Source organism: Schistocerca cancellata, chromosome 2 (genome assembly GCF_023864275.1).
Source record: "Schistocerca cancellata isolate TAMUIC-IGC-003103 chromosome 2, iqSchCanc2.1, whole genome shotgun sequence".
Lineage (NCBI taxonomy): Eukaryota > Metazoa > Arthropoda > Insecta > Orthoptera > Acrididae > Schistocerca > Schistocerca cancellata.
The window spans coordinates 448,961,252-448,987,834 of NC_064627.1; the positions used below are offsets into that span (position 1 = coordinate 448,961,252).

The 26,583-nt window shown below is 38.3% G+C and overlaps 1 protein-coding gene across 1 annotated transcript in view; it reads left to right on the forward strand.

The window, feature by feature from the left end:
• LOC126161941 (stimulator of interferon genes protein homolog) overlaps window positions 1-26,583 on the forward strand; it is a 309,484-nt gene that overhangs the window by 277,026 nt on the left and 5,875 nt on the right. Inside the window, exons 9-10 of the mRNA XM_049918118.1 lie at window positions 13,486-13,660; window positions 13,750-13,863. Coding sequence (XP_049774075.1) covers window positions 13,486-13,660; window positions 13,750-13,863 — 289 coding nt within the window. The remainder of the gene's footprint in view (window positions 1-13,485; window positions 13,661-13,749; window positions 13,864-26,583) is intronic.

Genomic DNA, 26,583 nt, shown 5'->3' on the forward strand with positions numbered 1-26,583 from the left:
ATCGTACCAATGACTACAGGCAACAGTTTATGTTTTGAATCTGGAGGGTTATTATTCTCAACAAAAATAAAATCTACAGGAAAACTTCTGAGTAATTACTTAACGTAGGTATATAGACTTTTCTATTTTGGATTAAATTTTAAAAGGAACATAAAACTCGACTGCATTTCGTTAGTAGCCCTAGTTTTCAGTCCATGAATACAACAAATAATATTTCATTTGGCAGATAAAGAAAATGTCGAGCAAGATTAATGTAATACCTTCTTTATATGTGACAGGTTTCTCTGTTTGTCTTTCCTTTGTCCCCTTCAACCATGCTGTGTTTAACCCTTTAGTGATCAGTGGGAACTATAGTTCCCACTTATTTGTTTTCACTGTAAGTTCAGTGGTAACCCGTGTTCCCACTTCTAACTTGTGCTGTCAGCTCTGCTAGAGTATTCTAACTACATGTAAATTGTCCACGGGTGTGCGAAAGCAGTTGTATTTCTACCTTGTTAGTCAATCAGTGTCGAAGGGCAGTTTCCGCGTGAAAACTAGCCACTGTTTCGACCGCTACGGCATTTTTTGTATAGTGTGCTTTCCTTTTGCGTGTGAAGTGACTTGTGTCATATTTATCAACTTTTACATCTACGAGAGAGATAGTATTCATGTATATTTGCTGAATTTGACTGAAAATTACGTAAATATTACAAGGTAAGTTAGTGGGGATTATTTTTCCCACTGAACTTGGGTGAAGTGCAATGCGTATGGCTGCGTAATCGGCATCGTAGTTATTGTTTGTTTCTTATTGTTTAGAATGCCTGGACTGACGCCAGAAGAGGTTTTCAGAATTTTGTATGCTTTACCAGAAGATTCAGATATCGATGCTGACTCTGATGATGATTTTGAGTCACCAATTACTTCACAGATATGCTGAAAAAAAAATTCTAGACTTAGCGGGGGAGAATTCGAATTTGCTGTCAGGTCATGTGTTGCAGCAGTGAAGTAGCAGGATAGCAAACCTGTTTGTATACTATCAAATTACCACAATCCAAACACATTACAACTGTTTTGAGAACAAACAAAGATAGAAGCAGAAGTGAAGTATTCTGCCTATTGGCTGTGGCAGAGTACAATAAAATAATGGGAGGAGTGGATAGATTTGATCACCTGCGTGAACGGTATCCTGTAGGCCATTGTTCATGGAAGTGGTGGCAGTTGTCAATTCCTACATTATGTGGAAGCTACAGAAGACAGAAGCAGACCAGCTAACATTTAGATTGCACTTGGCAAGGCAGCTTGTCTCCTGATTCTCAAGTCATAAGCGAAGAGGAAGGCCCGTTGATTTTCAAAGACCAAAAAGGGGGCAGGTCTGGAGTACCAGATGAAGTTCGTCTGGAGAAAGTTGGAACTCATTTGCCTACAAATGGTACAACAAACAGAAGATGCCACCAATGTAGCACCAAGAACAAAAATAACATGCAGCAACTGTCGTGTACCTTTGTGTGTAGCACCATACTTCTCTATGTTCCATAGCACATCACCTTAGTGAACTCAAAGGACAATATGAACAAATACAAATATAAATGTAATGTTTAACATGCTTTTTGTATTAAAAAATAAGAATATACTTTTTTCTTTAAATTAGCAAGAGAAGTTACTCCAGAGTTCAGTGGGAACAATAGTTCCCACTAATTTTTTTATACTCGTAGGCTAAAATTTCACTTTCAAGATTTAAACTATGATTTTATGAATGGTTCCTTAGCCCAATAAAGTGTTCATGAAAAATCTACAACTTCTAGAAATAATTTGGTCACTAAAGGGTTAAGTTAACTCAGACGCTGTAAGAGCGTAAAACGTTGCGTGCACGTTACTGCATAGTTCGGCCATCTGTTGGTAAAATTATGAAGTATTACGAAGCTTTATTGTACGAGCGAGACAGTTGAGCACGCGATGCCAATGAGTGCGGACAACGGAACGCGCGCGTCCGAGCCAGCCGGCTCAGTCGCGCCAGGGCTGGCCACTGGCCGGTCGGTGGGGCCTGCCCCAACAGGTGGGGCCTGCCTCCCAACAGGACGGATATAACGGCGACGACCCCTGCAACGACAACGGATTCTGACAGGCAACATAAAGAGGACAGGACCACGACGAGCGATACGCGAATGCAGAGCGGAGGACAACATACGTCAAACCCCTCTGACGAGGGACATCAGCTAACACAGAACGATCGGCAACAACGGGAACTGAGACGTGAAATACAACACGATTCTGCAAAGTCAGAAGTATACGACAACCGCACTAGTACAGTTCCTCCTTCACAGCATGAAGAACAAGTAGACGACGTGGAACAATTTTCTCCACCAGACAACGACGACGAAATGGAGGGAGTCTCCTCTGAAGAAGTTTGGACCATGCAGCCCACCGACGGAGAGGGCGATTTTACGCTAGTTCGCCAAAGAAAACGACTCAACGCTTCTCCTAAGCAGAACAACTCTCTGAAGCGACAACATCCAGAAGAACTGAAAACTTCCAACCGTTATGCGGCTATTGCGACGGAAGATACTACAGATGCTCCAGAACGTATGGACCAGATGAGTGATGTCAATCTAGAAGCAGATAAAGAGGGGACAGATGGCTCTGGCCGGAACTTACTACGCAAAGTCCCGCCCGTTACTATTTACCATACCAAGAACTACATGGAACTCAACAAGGCGCTGAAAGCGAATACTGACAGCAGTCTTAAGGCCATCTACCAACGAGACAGGATCAAATATCACTTTGACTCCTATGAAGATCAACGGCGGGCCATCAATTTCTTTGTGTCGAATGACATCCACTTTTTTACACATCAGGCCGCAGAGGACAAGGACCTCAAAGTGGTTGTCAAACGTCTACCTGCCGAAGTTACGGAGGAAGAACTGAAAGACGCACTGATAGAGAAGGGTTTCCCTGAAATCAACGTCCACCAGTTTAAAAATCGAGACGACAAGACGAAGGAATTACGACCTCAAGATGCTTACTGTGTCACGTTGCCAGCCCGAAAGGAAAACTACAAGATTTATGACATCAAATACCTTCTATATACTAAAGTCGTTATTGAAACCTACAACAGACAAGAAGGACCTGTTTAATGTCGCCACTGCCAGCGATTCGAACATACAGCTAATTATTGCAGCTTGCCTGCTCGCTGCATTCGATGTGGAGGGCAACACCGTTCTTCAGCATGTACTCATTCCCGAGGGGCTCTGCCGAAATGTGCTAACTGTGAAAAGGACCATCCTGCCACGTGGCGTGGCTGCCAGAAGTACCAGGAACTTCTCAGGAAATACACACAACTGCCTTCCCCGCAGCCCTCTCAACGGAGGACTCGTGTAATACGGAACTCCAACCTGACGCCACGCCCTCCGCCCCACCGACAGCAACTGCCACAAGAACAGCCGGAGGCGACACGGCAGCCAGTAACACAGCCTCCTCCTGAAGCACTTCCACCTCGAGAACACTGCCAGCATTATTCATACGCCCACGCAGCATCACCATGCCGACCGGAACCAGAAACCTACGTCTCACCAGCTCATTTGATGCAATCTATAGCTCCAGTGCTCTCTGATGTCGCGAAACTTCTCACCGCCATGCAGCAACAACTAGTGGGAGTACTTTCTTTAATCGAAAGTGTATTGACGGCCTTTGGAACACCTTAAGATGGATCGTCCTGCGACCACGAGAAACCTGAAAATCTGTATATGGAACGCCAACGGAATGAAACACAAGAAAACAGAATTCACTGAATTTTTACAACGTCACAAAATCGACATCGCACTTGTATCGGAGACGCACCTTCGTCCAACAACTGAGCTCAGATTTCGTAACATGTACGTCTATAGAACGGACAGACAAGGCCAACGAGGTGGAGGGACCGCAGTTCTGCTTAAAATGGAACTGCGGCACCATCATGAAACATTACCTCACCTCCAAAATCTGGAGGCAACAGCAGTAATGGTTCGATCGACCGCAGGCAACATCACTTTCATTGCGGCGTACAACAGCCCCGGTAAAAACCTGGAGCCAGACGACCTATGGAGTATCTTCACCAATTTTGACAAAATCTTCCTAGGAGGTGACCTTAACAGCAAGCACGTCGCGTGGAATTCCTGGCGTACGAACCCTCGTGGACGAACTTTGATTGCCATGGAAGAAGAACTGGGCATCACAGTCCACGGCCCACGAGAGCCCACACGGATTCCTTACGTCGATCGGCAAGAAGCAGACGTCCTAGATATTGCTGTCATCAAAAATACTGAGACGAACCTCCAGCTCCGCACCGTCGACGATCTTTCGTCTGACCACCGACCTGTTATCAGTATAGTGGAAAACGCAATGGCCAACCTTCCGCCCCCAACCTCACAAACTCTGAACTGGGGTCAATTTCGGACATATCTTGACAACAATATCTGCCCGACGCAGGACATTTCAACACCGGAAGCCATCGACATCGCGGTACAAACTTTGACGCAGAAGATAAAGGTAGCCAAACGGAGGGCAACTACTCACACGGTCTACCCTGTAGTAGCTTTCGACGAGTTCCCGCCTCTACTCCAACAACTGAAGACACAGAGAAACAGGAGCAGGCGACGTTGGCTCCGCTATAGAAACCCGATCGATCGACGAGAACTGCACAGGAGAGTGGCCGAGTGGCGACAGCAGGTCTGGGAAGATAAGATGGATGAATTCTTACTTCGAACCAAGAACGAATGGCAGGTAGTCAAGAACATACGACACCAGCGGCCACCTAAACGAGCCATCAGAGGACCAGATGGCCTCCTCTATGACGAACTCGCCCAAGGGGAAGCTGTATGCTACAACTTACCAAGAACAGATGTCTACACCAGCGACCCCCGTGAACGCCTGCAGGAACAGGAAGTCGTCGTTACAGCAGAATGGACTGCTCTTTGTGCTGCGCCTGAGCAGAGCCGCCCACGACTCACCACACCAGCAGAGATCCGTAAAATTATCCGGAAGACTCGGAATAATGCGCCGGGCAACGACTCCATAAGCAACACCGATTTGAAACAGTTGCCCAGGAAGCCAACTGTGCTCCTTACCCGGATTCTCAACAGCTGCCTTCTGCAGGGATATTTTCCTATGGCATGGAAGACGGTTCGAGTAGTTCCAATACCCAAGCCAGGTAAAGACCCAGCAGAACCCAACAGTTACCGGCCAATTAGCCTCTTGCCGACCCTTGGCAAGGTGCTCGAGAGAGTGCTGTTGCAGAGGCTCCATGACACGCTTACAGCGCATAATGTTATACGACCCGAACAATTCGGTTTCAAGGACAAGCTATCTGCCGAACTTCAACTTCTATGGATCACCGAACGGATACAAGAAGGATACAACAAGCAGCTCTTCATGATTGGTGTCTTCCTTGACATCGAAAAAGGTTACGATAAGGTGTGGCGGCCCAACCTTATCGCCAAACTGCATCGCACTACCCCTATTGCGGATTGTTACATTAGACTCATAGACAGCTTTCTGCAGGACAGGAAACTGTATGTCCGAGTCGACGATAAAAACTCCGAAATGAAACTGATCTCCGCAGGAATTCCGCAGGGCTCTGTCATTTCGCCTCTACTTTTCAACTTATATATAAATGACATCCCACCAGTCCCCCTTGTTACGGCGAGTTTTTATGCAGACGATACAGCCTTTCTGACAACTGGACAACACTTGGACCAGCTAATCGCTAGGATGCAACGGCAACTTGCTGTAATGGAACGCTGGGCACTGCACAATAAGATAACGATCAACCCGACGAAGACGGCAGCCGTTTTGTTCACACGGAGGAAACCAGTTCTGAACAGACTCCAAATAGCTGATCAATTTATCCCATGGTCGCCGGGAGTGAAGTATCTCGGTGTCTACCATGACAAAAAATTACTCTTTACGCAGCATATTGACAACAAGAAGACGGCAGCCCAGAAGATGGCCAGGTCGTTGATTCCGTTCCTGAAGAGTAAGGATCTCAACCCTAAGACTAAACTCCAATTGTATAAGGCAACGGTGGAACCCACAATGTTGTATGGCTCCACCTCGTGGGGAACTATGTGCGTCTACTACAACTACTCCAAGTGCTGCAAAACATTTGCTATCGATGGATCACAGGAGCTCCATGGTGGACAAGAAACGTCGACATCCGCACCGCACTCCACGAGACCACCATACAAGAGAAGGTCGGTGACAAGGCTCTACGAGTTTTTGACAAGATCGATGCCCTTAGGGACGAAGTTCGACAATTACAATCGGTAGGAATGGTAAACCCTGCAAGATGGCACAAGTATCGCGTACCGAAGTCAATAACATTTCACCCCCCATAGGCAATCTGTCATAACACGAGGAAGCAGTCACACATAACAGCCTTGACACATTTCACCCTCCACAGGAAATAGACATCACCAAAGACAGCAGGCTAAAGGACCCATTGCATTCCCATGCCTAACTGAATGCGTAATAAATAAAGTGTTTTCCTTTCATCCTTACATCCCATTCTAGAAGAATAAGTCATCAAGGATGATCTCTTCAGTCCACACTACACACACCCACAAAAAAAAAACGAGCGAGGCGAAGCGAACGTAGCCGCGGCTGAGCGGCGAACTGGGCAACTTCGCCAGGCTTCCGTACTTAATTAATGAACTACTTCATTTGAACGCTTCACGGCAAAGAGAGAAACGAATGAAGTAGTTCACGGGAATGAAGGAGTTCGATCCATCTCTACTACAGCCACATCCGTCTCTGAAGTAAAGTGAAGTAACAAATAATAAACATCTAAATCATTTAAAATTCGTAAAGAATGCGTATATAAATTATTCACCTCACAATAAATATTAACAGAGAATATTCCAAAACCAATATTTCAAATGAAGCTAAATTTACTCAACAAAGCTTGTACAGCAGAACCATATTGTCGAAATAGCATCTACTGCGCCGATGCGCGCGCGTATCTTCCGAAAACGGCCGAGTAGAACCGAGCGCAAAGCACTGCACGGTAATGAGTAACGAAATTATGAGTAACCATTCGGTACTTCGTGTCCACCAAAGTAAACGTTACTCAGTACCGATTACATGATCTTTGTATTATGATGTATTTTTTTATACCTGAATACTTTTGAAGTGGGTTTAGTAATGAAATTAAATAAATAGTAAGTTTTAAATTATTTAATGTGGAAGCTAAAAACATTTTTTTACAAATGCAAGATGCAACATATGTATTTTAAATAACTGATCAGCGAAATGAAAATAATGTCAATGATTCAATCAACTAAATAAACTAAAAAAAAAAAATATTGAGCTTTATGTCATAGTAGGACCCAATTACAACAAAAAAACAAGTAGTAACCATTAAACTGAAACATTTGCTGGTAAAAAAAAAAAAAAAACAACAACAACAACAACAACGTGTGTTTGCGTTAAAGGCGGCGGACCTGCAGATCATTGAGAATTGATTTGCAAACACGGACCAAGAAGTAAGATCGAAAATATTTATAACAGTAACCATCTAAATCATAGAGCCACGCACGTCAACTTTGTCAAGAAGGTCTATACAAATTACTCAATAAATATTAACACAGAATATTCCAATTCCAAAAACAATATTAATGAAACTAAATTTTCACGACGACAAGGCTTGTATAATAGTAACTATATTCTCTAAATAGTAACTACTGCGCCGATGGGCATGCGTCCTTAATCTTCCGCGAATGGCCGCGCAGAACCGAGTGATAGATACGAGCCGAACACGGAGTACGGTAACGCATAACGAAATGTATTTATGAGTAACGATTCGGTACCTAGAGTCAGCCAAAGTATTCGTTACTCAGTACCGGTTTGCTACAGCACTGCTCAATGTTTTTTGGTTTAAGCACAGTGCCGGTTATGTATTTTTTCATGCTGAGCGAAACATGTTTCGAGAATTTTTTCTCGTTGTCAAGTGCAGTATTTTCATTTATATTGCTTGTGATGTTACACAAACAGTGTGAGTGACAGTTGGCGTGTATGTGGTTTTCTACACAACTGAGGAGGCACAGTAACTGATAACCTCAGAAAGATGACTACAGTGCTTGAGAGGCAGAAAACATATATTCAAACACCACACGAAATACTTATGTATGTTTTTGCACTTGAAAATGAGAAAAAATTCTCGAAATGCGTCGTGATAAGCATGAAAAAATACGTAACTAGTGCAGTAGGTTATTATTTAAATAATGAGTGACAGCTGAATGCTTTCCAAAAACATCGATTATGACGTTTGAAATTCTTTTTGGTATGTTTGAATCAATTGTTAAAGATTTCATAAAGGCGCTAAAGATCTAGATGCTGTGCATTCAACAAAATATATCATTATCATTATTATCATCATACTAGAAGATTTACTAGAGGAGTCTTACTTGCTACCAAGAACTTCCGCCGGTTTCAAATAACAATGAACTTTTATTATACAGGGTGAACGTTAATAAAACCAACAAACTGCAGGGACAAATTCCTGACTAAATCGAGGAAAAAAATCATGCGAAAAGTGTCCAGAAGTGCATCGCTGCCATGGTAGTTGGTGCTAATGAATGAAAGTTTGTGCCATATGTTCCTTGTGTGTTGCAGGCTATGTGACACATTCTATTATAAGCAGCAGAATGGTCCACTATTCATGTTGGGAACAAGACGAGATGGTGTTTATGTACAGCCAAGCAGATGAAAATGGTCAAGAGGCAGCATGGCTATAGGAAAACAAGTACCATCACAGACAGCAACGACATCACACAATGATTGTCTGTCTGAAAGGATCCCATGATCATACAAACACCCAAAAAGGGGCTTGAAATGTTCATTCATTCAATTCTTATTGAGCATCCATTTTATCATATACAATGCTACAGGAGTTGTCATGTTACATTATATGAGTTTGTAATTATACAGTAAATTAATGCCATAGGCCTATGGTGGTAAAACATATATAAATATATATCTCATGCAGTGTATAGTAGATAATAACAAAACAAACAATAATTAATTATTTATAGTGCATACTATTTCATACATTTGTTTTTCAGATATGACTTATCATTATCATTGACCACTCTAGTAGAGAATAGCAGAACAAACAATAATTAATTAATTATAGTGTGTACAGGCAGACTATTTTCATACATTTGTTCAAATATGAATTATCATTATCATTGCCCACTATGTTCTGAAAATCCATGTACTCTGTAACACTGTAAAAACATTCTCTTAATAACATTTTTTTAAGCTCGTTTTTAAAAGTGTAAAACTTTTCTATCATTTTGATGCTTAATGGAAGATCACTAAAAAGGATTTTGGGGTGATATATTGCACTTTTGTGATATTGAGCTGTTTTGTGTGTTTCTCTGTGGAAATCATTCCTGTGTCTTGTTGGGTAGTCGTGGCACTCATTATTTAAAGAAGAAAATTTGGGGTGAGATTTGAAAAAGCAAATACTTTTGTAAATATATAAAGATGGAAGCGACATTATTTGAAATTCTTTGAAAATTTCCCTGCAGGGCTCTCTTGGTGCAGCCCCTTTCATTATTCTTAATGCTTGTTTTTGAATACTGAATGACCGGTTTGTCAGACTTGAATTACCCCAAAATAAGACACCATACCGTAATAGACTATGCATAAGAGCATAATAAGCACATATTACTGTTTTTTTTCACTGCAGCAGTTTTTCAGCATTCTGGGTATATAGCAGCATTTACTTAGCTTTTTATTGAGCATTTCAATATGTTTAACCCACTCTAGATGCTCGTCTAACCAGATACCTAAAAATTTTGTGTTTGAAGTTTGTAAAATCTTCTGTTCACCAAGTTTCAAAACTATATCGGGCTTTACTTTATTCAAAACATGGCTGAAATTCATCCATACTGTTTTTTTCTCATTTACAAGTAGTTATCTGTAAACCACTTTCCTGCTTCTTCTTGTGATATTTCTACTTTGTGTTGCAAGTCAGTCTAATTTTGAGCTTTAATAAAAAAAACTTGTATTGACTGCATACAGTACACCATTAGCTGGTGTTAAACAGTTTGGTAGGTCATTTATGAAAATCAAGAACAAGAGGGGTCCCAGCACAGAACCTTGTGGCACTCTATTACTAACTTTCTTATATTCTGAAAAGTAAGAGATTCCTTTGTGAACTATTTCTGCTTTCTGGTATCTGTCTGACAGGTATGATTTAAACTAGCTGTGAACAGTACCACATACACCATAGCAATATAGCTTCTCAAGCAATAATTCATGATCAATAACATCAAATGCCTTTGATAAATCTAAATACACCCCACAGTTTACTTCGTTATGATCTATAGAGATCAGGAGAAGTTTTAGGAAATTATATACAGCTGTTTCAGTTGACCTATTTTTTCTGAAGCCATTTTGCTCACTGACTAATATTCTACTTGTGTTCAGGAAAGCGGAGAGTCTTTCATGCATTATTCTTTCAATAACTTTTGAGAAGCAGGATATCAAGGATATGAGTCTGAAGTTTTTTTACATCATGAGGATCACCATTTTTATATAATGGTTTTATTATTGACAGCTTTAGTTCTTTAGGGAAAGTGCCAGTGCTGAAAGAGGCATTAATTATGTCTACAAGGGGATGAGCAATATTTATGCTGTGTTTAAGTACTTTATCTGGAATGCCATAAGCGCCACAAGACACTTTATTTTTTAGTTTGTTGATTGCATTCTGTACTTCTTGTACACTTACAGGGTATAAGAACATAGTTTTAGGATTTGTGTAGATGTTATGTGTAATCTTTGTTTGTCTTTGGGTTTTTATGAGGCTTAATACAATACTTGCATAATGAAGGTTGAATATATTGGCAATACGTAAAGGATCACTTATAGTTTTGTCCTCACTTTTAATAACAAAGCTGCTGCCTCTTACATTATTTCTGCCTACAGTTTTATTTATCACATTCCAAACTGATTTCATTTTCTTGTTGTCCTTGCTTCTACTGATGTATGAGTCATTATGTAACTTTTTTGCTGCATTAATGACTTTCCTGTACAATTTTCTGTAACAGGTGACATACTGTTTCAGAGCTGATTTATTTCAGAGCTGGCTGATTTACTTAGCTTTCTAAGTCGCTCTCCAGATCCCCTGTGTTACCCAAGTATTAGGCTTGCTTTTTATTTTAATTTTCTTAAGAGGGAATGCAATTTCATAGTTATGTTTATAACAAGTTAAAAATGACTCGAATTTCATATCCATGGTGTCGAGTTTGTCTAAATCCCAGTCTGAGTATTTTAATGAATTATTAAAAACCCTGATATTGTCCTCATTGATACATCTTCTGTATATATATTTCTCACGTATTCTAGAAATTGTGCGCAGTACATTATTTATATAGAGTTTTATTGCTTTGTGGTCCAAGAACACAGTGTCAGTTACTTCAATAACGTGATCTAGCTTTTGCAAGTCAAAAAATATTTGATCTATTATTGTTTCAGAGTGTTTTCCATATCTAGTGCATTCATGGACAGATGTGAATATAACAAATTGTTTAGTTTTGATACTTTTTGACAGTTCATTTTAAAGTTGACATTGAAATCACCAAGTACAATAATGCTCTCTGTAAAATGTCTTAATTCACTAAAAAGTCTTTCAACACTGTCTAAAAACCTCATAAAGTTCCCTGATGGGGAACGATATATGCACACAATAATTATTTTAGGTTCTATAAGTTTGCACATAATGTATTCAAACTCTTTTTCGATGTGTTTTATCTTACTGAGTTTAATTTCTTTACATTCAATTCCTTGCTTCACATATATACATGTTCCTCCCCCTTTAAAATTCGCTCTACAAAAGCTAGTGATCATTTCAAATCCTGTTATTCTGGCTGTACAAGTTTGGTTTTCTTTTAGCCAGTGCTCACTTATACATAAAACTGAAATATCCTTTAATTGATCCATCAAAAGCACATCTAGTCCAGCAATCTTACTAATTAGACCCTGGACATTTTGATATAATATAGTTAATGATATGTTGTCTTTCGAATCCCTCACACTGTTCACCTCGTTGTTTGGTTGCTGCTTGTCTGGAATAAAAAATCCTTCAGATGGCCTGGTGGAGACACTCTTCTTTTGCTCAAGGGGCGGATGATTTCTAAAGCTTCTGGAGGTGTAGTAGATACTGTCATTGCTGATACTGCTGGTATAGCTTGTTCCGTTTCTGATCACAATTTTTGTGTTGCAGAAGATACTGTTGTGTGATATAGTTGGTGTCTGTGAAGGTACTTATTTTGATATAAGCGTCCTGCCTCTTGACCATTTCCATTTGCTTGGCCATACACAGACACCATCTTGGCTTGTTCCTTACATGAATAGCATACCATTCCTGCTTATGGTAAGCTGTGTCAATCACATTGCCTGCAACACAGAAGGAACACATGGCACATGATCAGAGGAACTTTCATTTGTCAGTGCCAGCTACCGTGGCAACAATGAATTTCCTGAAAAATGATCATAGGACCTTTCTTCCTCCATTTCCAGTCAGGTATCTGTCCCTGCAGTTTGTTAATTTTATTCATGTGCAGCACGTACATGTAGTACAGGTATGTGGTTGCAGCAGAGACCAAGATTGTACTGTTTAGCTTACACCAACTCATATTTAATTTTGTTATTGAGTTGCACGCCCACCATGGACTGGAGTAATCTGAGTTCCTTCTCAGCACTCCATACAATATAGTAGCTCCACGCCACATCTGCTGTCTAATTGCATCTACCACATGGCTGCCCAAAGAGTACCTCGAACAAATTATAAAACACAAAACATATAACGGGATATCACCTACACATAGATAACAACTTTTTGTCCAAAATCAAACAATGGAAACTCCAGGTTGAAATATCAGGAATGTGAGGATCAGGAATGTGAGGAAAAGGATAGATTTCTACTCACCATAAAGATGACATGCTGAGTTGCAGACAGGCACAATGAAAAGACTGTAATGATTTAGCTTTCGGCCAAAGCCTTCTTCACAAAAGGAAACACACACACACACACACATATTCATTATGCTTTCCAGTCTGAGCTGCCAGAGATGTGGTGGTCATGTGTGCCTGGGGTGTGAATATGTGTGTGTGTGTGTGTGTGTGTGTGTGTGTGTGTGTGTGTGTGTGTGTGTGTGTGTGCGCGCGCGCGCGTGCGTGCGTTCTTTTCTGAAGAAGGCTTTGGCCAAGAGTTAAATTGTTACATTCTTTTCATTGTGCCTGTCTGCAACTCAACATGTCATCCTTGCAACTTATTATCCCATATACTTGTTATTAAAATTATAATAAGGTTAGTTGCACACATTTGCTCATTTATAGCCCGTAAGGGTACAGAAAATATTGCACCTCTGTTGTTTATGAGAAAATTTCCGAGATTAATTTGGCTGAATTCTGTACTGTCAGAGTGCATTTTCACAATATTTCTTTGAATCCTTTTTCTTCTTGCAGAGCTTGGAATCACATATTTTGAATAGAGCAGGTGTACAACAACGTGTGTATAAAAATTCTGTATACAGGATAAAAAATCCTAATACAAACGATGAACCTGTATACGTAGCTGCAGAAGGTGCAACTCCTTTGAAAAGCCTCCACGATGCTATTTCTCGAAGTGGAGAAAATCAAGGTGATAAGATACATCCATATCAATTACAACTTTGCAGTTAAAATCCTCAACTTATTAACATACATTTTATGTTTTTCAAACTCTTTCAGTATTTTACAGAGAACACTTACAGGAGCTGATGTCACTTTTCTACAAAACGTTACGTAAAATTATAAAAGCGGACCGCGATTGTCGCGATTTGTGTGAGATTGTATATTACATTGGTAAGTTACGGAAAAGACATCATATTAGTCATTCTTATCTGTTTCTGTCAATTTTTATATTAGCTATCACTATTTATCATATGACACACATTGTATGAGGGTCATTTTAAAGTAATAACTAATTTGTAATGGATTAAGAGAAACTTTATATATGAATGTAAATTGTGTGATAAACTACAATATGCACATTTGTTTCACAGGCACCATGAACATTTAAACATTTGTCACGTTTTTGGATCCCAGCATCAAAGAACTCTGCTGCCTGACTGTTAAACCAGTTAGTAGCAGTTTCTTTCAATGTGTCATCATTTTCCAAGTGCTTTCCACAATGAAATTTCTTCAGTTTTGGAAACAGATTAAAGTCTGATGGTGCTAAGTTAGGGCTGTATGGTGGATGGTCCAGAAATTCCCAGTGAAACTTGTCCAGTTGTGTCTTTGTTCTCACCACCACGAGGCCACGCATTGTCGTAAAGCAGAAAAATGCCGCTAGAGACCAGTCCCCGCTAGTGACTCTGAATAGTGTACCTAAGGTTTAACAATATTTTACAGTAACTCTCAGCAGCTACTGTCATTCCTCTTGGCAAAAAGTCTAACAGAAGAATACCTTTCTGGACCCAAAAAAACTGTGGCCATTATTTTACATGTTGAAGGTTCTTGTTTGAATTTCATGATTTCGTCGGGGAATTCGAATGATGCCACTCATTGGATTGACGTTTATTCTCTGGAGTGTAGTGCACAATCCACCTCACATCACCAGTCACATTGTGATTCAAGAACTCACCACTGTCCTTGTGATAGCAACCCAAAACAGATAAAGAATGTACCATTCACGTTGTTCTGCATTCTTCCATCAACATTTTATGACCCATCTTGCACACACTTTTTTGTAGAGGAGTTTGTCAGTAAAAATGTGAAAAACTACTGATCTTGAAACTTGTGGAAATTTCTGATGCAGCTCGTAATTACTGAAGCATCTGTTGTGGTGAATTGCCTGATAACCTTTTTGTGTCAACTCTTCATTCGTGATAGTAGGCCATTCATATAATTCTTTATCATGAATATTTGTCCTTCCTTCGTCAAACATTCTACATCATTTATGCACATTTCCACCATTCATTACATCAGCGACATAAACTTCAACAAGCTACCAGTGAATTTCACCAGGACGAACTTCTTCTGCATTTAAGAACTGAATAACCAAGCACACTTAGCAGTTAGAGACGATCACTGATTGACATTGACAAACGAAGCAGTAGAACCATACAACCAGCACCTGCAGACATGTGATACGTAATGTTGGCACAGTGAGAGAACGGCTGTCAAGTGACAGGATGTGCGGACACGAAAACCCTCATATATTATAGAACTGTTAGTAACACATAATTCATCAATTACATTGTGGTTTATGTATATTCATTATATTATTTGAATATTCATACCACGCAGTTGTTTTTGCAAGTAGATGAAACACATACTTGTTATTCTCTTTCATGTATATTAAATTATTGCTCTCATTTCATTTATTTAATAGATTGAGACTGTCTATACTACAGATATTTATTAGTTCTCCTACACATATATCATCATCTTATGTTGCCCTTTTAGTAGTCATCATAACAGATAACATGTTGTTAGCTCATTGTGAACTTATTACTGGGGGTGAACTTCTGGTTGATGATTTACCATGCATGGTTGTTTTCACTGTTTACTTGTTTCTTTGCCTTTATGCTGCAACAGCTTATTCAAATAAAGACAACTACATTGCTGTCATGGTTTTCAGAATGGCACTTGTTGGATTAAATCGCTCTTTACTGAGGACCCCTCAAATTGCCCATTCTTCGGCGCATAGCCATGTTCCAAGAGATAAAACAATACCTTATTTGAAGCTGTGGAATGGCAGATTCTCTGCAGGATTATCCTGAGATTCAGGGCCTGATGTGTCATCCTATGTCCATAGACTTCATTCTTCTAAACACCAAGGTGAGCTTCCCTGGGTGGAAGCTTATATGGAAGAGACATTACATTATTTCATTATTAACCATCCATTCCTACTGTAAAAGAATGAAATCAAGATGACAATATACATTATGTCCAAAACGAAAGTTTCAGTTTCAAAATGCTGTAGAAAGAAAACCATTACTCACAATGACATCCAATCTGAAAAAAAATTCTTAAATTTGACCGATAGATGGCACTGTAAGCATCAGGGTATGCACACCAACAGCTGCGTGCACAAGGCTTTTCCTCAGTTTGCGTTCGATACACCCAACATGACTGTCTCTATGAAGGCCCCAGGATGCTGCTGGTAAAGGTCATTTAGAAGAACAGTGACTGTTCACCAGTAGCTCTGCAGAAGTTTCAGACACTCTAGAGTATTAAAAAAGGCATTGATCTGATACCTACTAAAGGTCTGGAGAAAATTATTACACAATTTGAAAAGCCAAGTGCTTTAGAAGTGCAGTGTGGCAGAGGGACAAAAGCAGTTGATCCAACATCTCTCAAAGATGTGGTCACAACATTGCAGGAGAGGTTGAGCAGTGGCAGGCAAACATGTAGTGCACAGGGAGTCGGACATGTCGAGAGTCGGACATGATAAACATTCGCTCTGGAATTCTACTTTGCATTGAAGTAGACAATGAGTGGCCATGGAACATTCAGAGAACAGACATTTCCTTCTCCAAGGACATGTCAATACGCAGAATTGCAGAATATGGGCAATGGAAAATCTTCATGCACATCAACCAGTACCACTTCATTCCGCAAAGGTGACTGTGTGGTACAGGTTGACAGGATTGTTTGTCATAGGACTATGTCCTGTGGGTCCTGTTAACTGTACCGTCACTGGTAAACTCAGTGAGAGTCTTTTGCACACCAACATCATTCCATCCCTTCAACAGCGTGTATGTGTGGGTGAGACCATTTTTATCCAAGATGGTGCTCCTGCACACATCTGCATAGCCAGTGAAGTGGCTGCTGCAGAGGTGTTTTCAAAATGCTAGAATAATCAGCCATCATTTCCCTACAGCTTGGCCTTCCAAATCACCTGATCTTAACCTGTGTGACTTCTGGCCTTGGGATTATCTGAAAGATGTTGTGCTCAGTGATTCAATTGTGAACATAGCTGAACTGAAAGCATGCATTGCTCAACGCATTCTGAACGTGACCCCTGAACACTCCAATCTGTTGTGGAACATGCTGTTTCTTGATTTCAACTTGTGGCAGAAAACGTGAACAGCATATTGAACATGTGTTGCGCCGATCTCAACAATTAGAAACTGATGTCATTTTGCTTTTTATGCAGTTTTTGGCACCAGGATAATTAAAAACCGATGTCATGTAGCATTTTATGTGGTTTTTGGTCCCAGGACAATTAAAAACTGATGTCATTTTGCTTTTTGTGCAGTTTTTGATCTAAAGACAATTTAAAACCAATTTTCCCCATTCAATATGGTACATGCTTGCTGTGGTGGAGGGGCTTACTAATCTCATTGATTTCATTAAAAGCTTTTTTGTCCCATGACGTTCCCCTTTGCATCACTAATATAGACAAAATATGTGATGCAGACAGTACAGCAATCTACATTAAATTACTGCTTCTCTAAATTTATCTTGTGGTCTTGTGTCAGAATGTATTATTTCTTCCAGTAATTCTCATTCAATTTCTATGAGCACCCATGTAATGGGTCGTTCCACGTCAAATCGACAAATGAAACCATCGTTTTCAACCTTACCCTCTTCGATTTGAATGAAATTAAGTGTTCCTATAGTACTCATAAATAGTACCACAAATTAATTTTTTCACATTTTTCTGATAAAAAGTTACCGAGTAATGGACTTTCAAAAATTGAAAAAATGACAAATTTTTGACTCGCGGCACAATGTTGTTTTCTTTATAACTCGTGTTCTAATTAAGCTAGAACAATAAAATTTATTTCATTGGAAAGCTCATTTAAAGAGCTTTTATATGATGCCAAACATCTTTAGTTTAATATATATATATAAAAAAACAATATTGTTGATTTTATCGAATTTTGAAAAACTGCATTTTTAAAATTCTCAAAAAAATATATGTGAAAGGTACACTTTACATCTACATATTCTGAAAGTTTCAACTTGGGATGAGCATGGGATCAGTATCAAAAGCAATTTTATGTTTACCATGATTCTCCAAAATCACAGGCAGATAGGTGAATTTCTATTATTTTGCTACACATGAAAATAATACAGTGTTAAATTTTGTTACATGGTCCACAAATTGCACTTGAAATGAACAACTGCTTATTAAACTTTAGAGCTAACTATTTATTAATAGCTGTAAAACCACGGAAAAAAGAAAAAAAGGAAGCTATCTCTCATTTTAAAGATTATATATAAAATGATTCTTTGGTGTTACTATCTGCAACCTATTCAGTATTTTATCTCTGGTTAATATTGTCAGCAATTTTCACCTATTGTTGAAAGTGACCCACACATTCTTTTGTTGTGAGGCAGCTGTAGTGAAATTATGTGATTAACTCTGAAATGTGTTTTGAATTTAGCTTAAAGTGTGTTTTGAATTTAGCTTAAAGGTACTTTTGTACAAATCTCACAAGAGTATGTAAGTTTGTATACCTACAACCAGTTAATGTTTGCATACTATTAACATAATGAAATATTTTTTTACAGGAAGTGAAAGAATAAAGAAGTAATATTGTGTAGTATTGAATATAGAAAGCTGGGGCATTCAACTTCAAAACCATTTTTTAAAATTAGTTTGTTCACTTGAGAAATGTAAAATGCCTAAAATTTCAGCTTTGTGCTGTAATCCATTTAATGAAAAGGGCCACAATAACCACAAGAAAAACTTACGGCCTGTTTCATAATGGATGATAGCAAGAAAACCTTTCTTAACTTTAAATCAAAAAGAGTGTGACAACTGCCGTAAAAAAATTGCACGAGTAGAAATTTGTGATACGTCTAGCACAGAAAATGATGATGATCTACTGTATTCTGTGGTGAAACAAGAAAGTGAAAAGGTTTTATGTGATAGTGACATAAAAGACGTTGCAGCAACTGAGGCCTTAGAAAGGTTGAATGCTTCTTTGCAGTCCGTTGGCGAATCGCCAGTTAAGAAGAAACGACTGTGTGAAGCAAAATATCCTAAGGAATATTATTGCTTCCTTCCGAAAAAGAAGAAGAGGTACATGATCATGCAGAATCTGAGAGGATCTGTCAGCTAAAAGATAAATTTCGTTCATGTACATCTTGAAGTAAACAGGTGGAAATTCTTACCATTTTACTTAAAAGCTGGAGTGTTAAGAAGCTTCAAGATGAATTTAAAGTAACAAATTACATGGCTCGAAGAGTAAAAGATTTGGTGAAGGCCAGGGGAATTTTGTCTTCACCAAACCCAAAACCTTGCAAGACTTTATCAAACAACTGCTGATTTTGTTAGAGACTCTTATTGTTCTGATGAGATAAGCAGGGCAATGCCTGGGAAAAAAGATTTTGTGCTTGTGAGAGATAATGGAGAAAAACTGCAAGTACAAAAACGGCTAGTTTTAAGTAATTTGAAAGAATTTAAAGACAACCATCCAGAGCTCCACATTGAATTTTCAAAGTTTGCAGACCTATGTCCCAAAATTGTGTTTTAGCTGGAAGTAGTGGTACACATAGTGTCTGTGTGTGTACTATCCATAAAAACTTCAAACTCATGCTGACTGGGTGTAACATTGCTCAGCTGACAAAGGATGAAGATAATCCAATAAAAACTTACAAAGACTGCATTGCAAGAGTTCTATGTGATCCGTCATTACCTGCTTGTCATTTTGGTGAATGTAAATTCTGCCCTGGCCCAGAAACATTTAAGACATATTTACAAGATTTGTTGAATACTAATGATATTGGTAATATAACTTATCAGTGATGGGTTTCTGTTGATCACACATCTCTAGAAACAATCATAAAACCATCTGACAACTTTATTGATTGTTTTTTTTTTTTTTTTTGATAAATTAAAATCGCTTACACGACATTCATTTCTTGCTAGTCAACAATCAACCTTCCAAAAGAGACTGAGAAATGAACTTAAAGAAGGCGAGGTCTTAGCGATCTGTGACTTTTCTGAAAATTACTCCTTTGTCATCCAGGACGAAATTCAAGGCTATCACTGGACAAACATGCAAGCAACGATTCATCCCATTGTCGCTTATTACAAGGATGGGAACAAACTTGAGCACACAAGTCTTGCAATCATATCAGAATGCCTAACACATGACGCTGTTGCTGTGCATTTGTTCCAATCATACTTGATGGACTTCCTGACTATTAAATTCGGTAGAAAACCAAGAAAAATCTATTATTTCTCTGATGGAGCAGCAGCTCATTATAAAAATAGGAAGAACTTTATCAACCTGTGCCATCATGAAGAAGATTTCCAAACTGAAGCTGAATGGCATTTTTCAGCCACCTCGCATGGGAAGGGAGCTAGTGATGGTGTTGGTGGAACAGTTAAATGACTTGCAGCTCGAGCAAGTCTGCAACGGCCATACAGTGATCAAATAATGACACCAAAACAGCTTTTTATGTTTGCCAAGGATAACATAGAAGCAACGAACTTCAAGTATGCTACTAAAGAAGATCACAAAAATGAAGAAATGAAACTTATGGAGAGATTTGAGAAATGCTGCAAAACTTCACACTTTTATTCCTTTTAGCAAGGACAAAATAATAACAAAAGTGTATTCAAACTCTGATGACACTAAAATTGAACTGGTGACAGTTTCTGACAGTGATACAATGCCATTCAAAGACATAAAAGGATATGCTGTGATTTTATAATCAGGAGAAAAAAAAATCAGGAGAAGGATGAAATCACAGTTAGTTTCTTACTCCACATGAACTGTCACCATCTTTTACGTTTCCGAGTCATCCAGATATTTTTTCCATAAGCAGTAGGGAAGTAGTGCCAATCGTGAACCCTCAAACTCCTGCAGGGCGAACATATAAGTTATCCAGTGCAGAAATGTTGATGTGAACAGACTGATTAGTTCAAAGTATGAAGAAGTGCACTAATAGGACGCCTATTTGTAAATAATAGTAATTACTAACTGAATTTAGGTGTGATCTCAGGTATTCATCTTTCTGTGTTTTTTTTATTTATTTATTATTTTAAGTTTTCATTTTGAATTTATTAATTACAGAAGCATAAAACATATGTTGTTTTGTCAATTATAAGTTATATTTAATTTCTACATTTTACAACAACATACAGCTGGTGAGAAGTAGGCCTAATGTCTAAAATAAATTAGTTTTTACGAATTTTTAAAGCGCCACCCTTAAAGCAAAATTGCTTTTGATAGTGATCCCATGGATCATCCCAAGTTGAAACTTTCAGAATATGTAGATGTAAAATTCATCTTTCACATATATTTTTTTGAGAATTTTAAAAATACGGTTTTTCAAAATTCAATAAATTCAACAATGTTTTTTTTTAACAATTTGTGTATATATATTAAACTAATGATGTTTGGTATCATATAAAAGCTCTTTAAAAGAGCTTTCCAATGAAGTAAATTTTATGGTTCTAGCTTAATTAGAAAACGAGCTGTAAAGAAAACAACATTGTTCCGCGAGTCAAAAATTTGTCATCTTTTCAATTTTTGAAGGTCCATTACTCGGTAACTTTTCATCAGAAAAATGTGAAAAAATTAATTTGTGTCATGATTTATGAGTAATATATGCATACTTAATTTCAAAAAAATCTGAGAGGGTCAGGTTGTAGCACTTGTTGATTTGACATGGAATTGCCCTAATTCTTCATGCTGAATAAACTCGGGTATAAATCTAGCAGCATACTTCTGAACTCCTCATGCTTGCTCATCACACAAGATATGATAAGATGTAAAATACTCAAGCAGTACCCACGAATATACAGTTCTGTATGTGGTTCCTTTGCAGATGTACTCAACTTAAGTCTTCCTTTCATCCTCAATCTAGCTGATTTTTTGTGTTTGTCTCATGGAGCATAAACTGATAGGAGTAACTTATTATTAGATTTCCTCTGTAACAAACTGTATTATTATTATTAGGATGTTGGCATTAGCATCTGTTATCTGTGGTGAAATTTTACTACAACTGTTTGACATGTCTCTTCTACCTGAATCGAATATATTTCATTGTATTGTATTATTAGTCCTGTGAATCATACATTGTACATGGAAAAAATATATCTAAAAAGAAAGATGATGAGACTTACCAAACAAAAGCGCTGGCAGGTTGATAGACACACAAACAAACACAAACATACACACAAAATTCAAGCTTTCGCAACAAACGGTTGCTTCGTCAGGAAAGAGGGAAGGAGAGGGAAAGACGAAAGGATGTGGGTTTTAAGGGAGAGGGTAAGGAGTCATTCCAATCCCGGGAGTGGAAAGACTTACCTTAGGGGGAAAAAAGGACAGGTATACACTCGCACACACACATATCCATCCGCATATACACAGACACAAGCAGACATTTGTAAAGGCAAAGAGTTTGGGCAGAGATGTCAGTCGAGGTGGAAGTACAGAGGCAAAGATGATGTTGAAAGACAGGTGAGGTATGAGCGGTGGCAAATTGAAATTAGAAATTAGCGGAGATTGAGGCCTGGCGGATAGCGAGAAGAGAGGATATGCTGAAGGGCAAGTTCCCATCTCCGTAGTTCTGACAGGTTGGTGTTAGTGGGAAGTATCCAGATAACCCGGACGGTGTAACACTGTGCCAAGATGTGCTGGCCGTGCATCAAGGCATGTTTAGCCACAGGGTGATCCTCATTACCAACAAACACTGTCTGCCTGTGTCCATTCATGCGAATGGACAGTTTGTTGCTGGTCATTCCCACATAGAAGGCTTCACAGTGTAGGCAGGTCAGTTGGTAAATCACGTGGGTGCTTTCACACGTGTCTCTGCCTTTGATCGTGTACACCTTCTGGGTTACAGGACTGGATTACGTGGTGGTGGGAGGGTGCATGGGACAGGTTTTACACCGGGGGCGGTTACAAGGGTAGGAGCCAGAGGGTGGGGAAGGTGGTTTGGGGATTTCGTAGGGATGAACTAAGAGGTTACGAAGGTTAGGTGGACGGCGGAAAGACACTCTAGGTGGAGTGGGGAGGATTTCATAAAGGATGGATCTCATTTCAGGGCAGGATTTGAGGAAGTCGTATCCCTGCTGGAGAGCCACATTCAGAATCTGATCCAGTCGGTACATAATGATATAGGACAAGTCAAATAATTTGCAATAAAGTTTTAACAGAAAAAAACTGTTGTATGGTTTCCAGTATATAGCAATATAAGTCTAACATATGGGAATAACATTCCATAAATACACAAATAAATTTTACATGTACACATTTCTTACTTTCGGCCTTGATTATACAGACACATACACATATTTCATAGACCACCCATAATACACAGATGAATGTACATGTACACATTTCTCATTTTGGCCTTAATTGTATAAACTATTTTAATTTTTCACTTATTTACACTGTAGATAAAAATTCATCAACACTATAGTAGCAATTCTGTAGCAAGTAGTCACTCTCAGCAGTTTTGAATGTATGCACGCCAGTTATTGCCTTAATATTTGTAGGTAGTTTGTTATACAGTTATTTTCCTGCTTGCAAGGGTCCTTTTTGTTTTGGTGTTGTATGTGAAAACTGCATATGTAAATCTTGACTATTCCTTGTGTTGTATGAATGGATATATATTTTTTTTTTCATCTATGATTTTCCTTATAAATATTATTGTTTCGAGGATATATAGGCATGGTAATGGAAGAATATGAAGCTTTTTAAATGAGGGTTTGCATGAAGATCGAGGTGCTGTGCCTTCCATGGCTCATAAAATTCTTTTTTGTACAATAAAACAGCTTTTGCTGGGTGGTGAATTTCCCCAGAAAATTGAATCATATCTTAGTAGCAATTCTGCTAGGGCACAGCACACATTTTTTATGACTTGCATTGATCTGCATCCAGAAAGAATTTTTATACTATAACAAATGGTATTTAATTTATTACATAGGTGCTGCATGTGTGTTTCTGCCATCTTAGGTCATCTTGGATCCAAACTCCCAAAAATATGGTGCTATTTACAATTTCAAGTATTTTGCCTAACAGTTCTATGGTTGCGGTTAAAGGCTGCTTATTCTGCACTGTGTGTAGATGGATGCATAGTATTTGTTTTATGTGTGTTTATTATTAAGTTATTCATTGCGTACCATTCTGATACATGTGAAGTGCTCTTTTTTATTTCGTTTTGGAGCTCTTCTGAGGTCTTGCCTTTGATAAGTATATTTGTATCATCAGCATATTTAATGTACTTATAGTTAGGGCAGGATGGTTCCAAGTCATTTACAAACAGCAAGAACAATATTGGTCCCAGTACAGAACCCTGTGGCACATCGTATTTAAAACATTGTTTTTCTGATTAATAGGAAAATAATTTTTTTCCTTATTTGTACAAGACTTCAACTACTTGGTGTCTGTTTTGTAGATATGACTTTACCCACTCATAGGCTGGGCCTCCGACACCAACATTTTCTAGCTTTCTAAGCAATAGACCATGGTTAAAAGGAGAAAGGCATTTGAAAGATCTAGGAATATTGCCGTTGTGTGTTCTTTTTTATCTAATGCATTTAAAGCTTCATATAAGAAATGGATAATAGCTGTCTTGGTGGATTTTCATTTTCGAAAACCGTGCTGTATAGCTGAGAAAAGGTTTTTTTTTTTTTTTTGTCTATAAAATCAACGAGTCTTTTAAGATTTTTTCAATTATTTTAAAAAAAAACAGATAGTAGAGAGACTGGCCCATGATTTGTTATATCTGTTTTTCACCCTTTTTGTACAATGCCTTCACTTTTGCTATTTTTAACGTTTCTGGGAAGATTCCCTAAGAAAGTGAACTATTGTGTATGTCTACCATGGGCCTAACTACTAAGGGTGCACACTTTTCAATGATATGGTCTGATATGTTGTCAGTACCAGAGGAAAATTTTGATTTTAGCTCCCCTATTGTTTTTAGCATTTCCTGTTCATCTGTTGGATATGGTAAGAGAGACTTGTTACTAGGGATAGTTTTAATATGATTTGCAGTGGCAGCATATTGAAAGTTTTGCTTCACCAGAATCTCAGCTGCCTCAGAGAAATATGAGTTAAAATTATTTGCTGTCTGCTGATCAGATATTACAGAAGAGTTTTCATTCAGTTTGATATTATAGTATTCTCTCCATTTTACTCCTATTTCGTGCCTTACAATGTCCCATGTGGCTTTCGTTTTATTTGGTGCATTTTCTATGAAGGAGCTATTTGCCATTCTTTTTGCTTCTTTTATTACTTTAGTTAAAATCTTTTTGTAATTCTTAAAATAGGAATCAAATTCTGAGGATGTGTTGTGCTCTGTCTAGATATTTCATGAAGTTATCTCTTTTTCTTCGCAGATATTTATATCCCTGTTGTGACCCATTTTATTTTCAGATCCTTTTTTGTGACTGTCTTTTTATGGAGTGGAAAGCAAAGTTCAAAATAATAGCTAAAGCTATTTAGGAGTTTGTTGAACTTATCATTTGTACTTTTACATTAATAGATGTCTTCCCAAGTTTCTTTACTCAGATAGTAAAGGAAATGTATATTCTGGTCATTTTACTTCCTAGATGTAGATGTTAGACATTCAGTTGAACCAAACTGTTTTCCTAATCTTATACTAATTTCTTGGGCTGGGTGGTCTCCAAAGCCTGTGAATTTGTGTTGAATATTTCAAGGGCACATTTGTAAATATTTCATCAAGGATTGTGGCTGAGGTTTTTGTGATGTGTGTTGGTGTTTCTATAGCAGCCTTTAAATTGAAAGTTGCTACGAGGTTCAATAAAGCAGCTTTTTGTTTGGACTCACTTGCATAGTCAGTGTTCAAATCCCCACATATAATTAGTTTTCTATTTCTTTGTGCAGTCTTGTGTAAGATACTTTCAAGGTTCTTTAACATGATGTTAATATCACCAGTTAGACCTGTATAGACAAATTATAGCAATTTTTTCATCCGTGATTTCAATTCCATTTAGCTCAATATCTTTCTTTATGGATAATTTTTCTACGTAAGGCATACATGTAAAATTTATGCTATTTTTAACATTAATGCAACTACCACCATGTTTTTACAATACAAAATTTGGAATGCATAGCATATGAAATTTCTCTTTGTGAAGCCAATGTTCAGTAAAACATAATACAAAAGTGTTTTTCACATCATTTTCTAACAAAATATGAAATTTGTTTACTTTGTTGGATAGCGATTATACATTTTGATGAAATACCATCAGGTTTGGAGTTAAACACAAGTCCTGAACCTTGCTGTCCTTTTTACTTATCTTTATATTTGAATTTCTGCCTGGAAGATATTCTTCATTTTCAATTTTCACTTTTGAATTTTCACCCCCTTCATACGGTATTGTTTTCCCCTGTTCTTAATGATTTTACAGATGTCTGTAATTATTTTACTGAACTTCGTTGAGCCTAGTCCATTTAAATGCACGCCATCCTTCCCCAAGCATTTGTCACTTAAAAATTTGTTGGGGTCAACAAATACTGTGCCGAGTTCATTGCACTATTCCCTGATAGCACTGTTTATGTTGTTTATATAAGAACTGCTTACTGACCTTCTGTGCAGAATTCCACTTATAACCAGTCTTGAGTTTGTGTACAATGC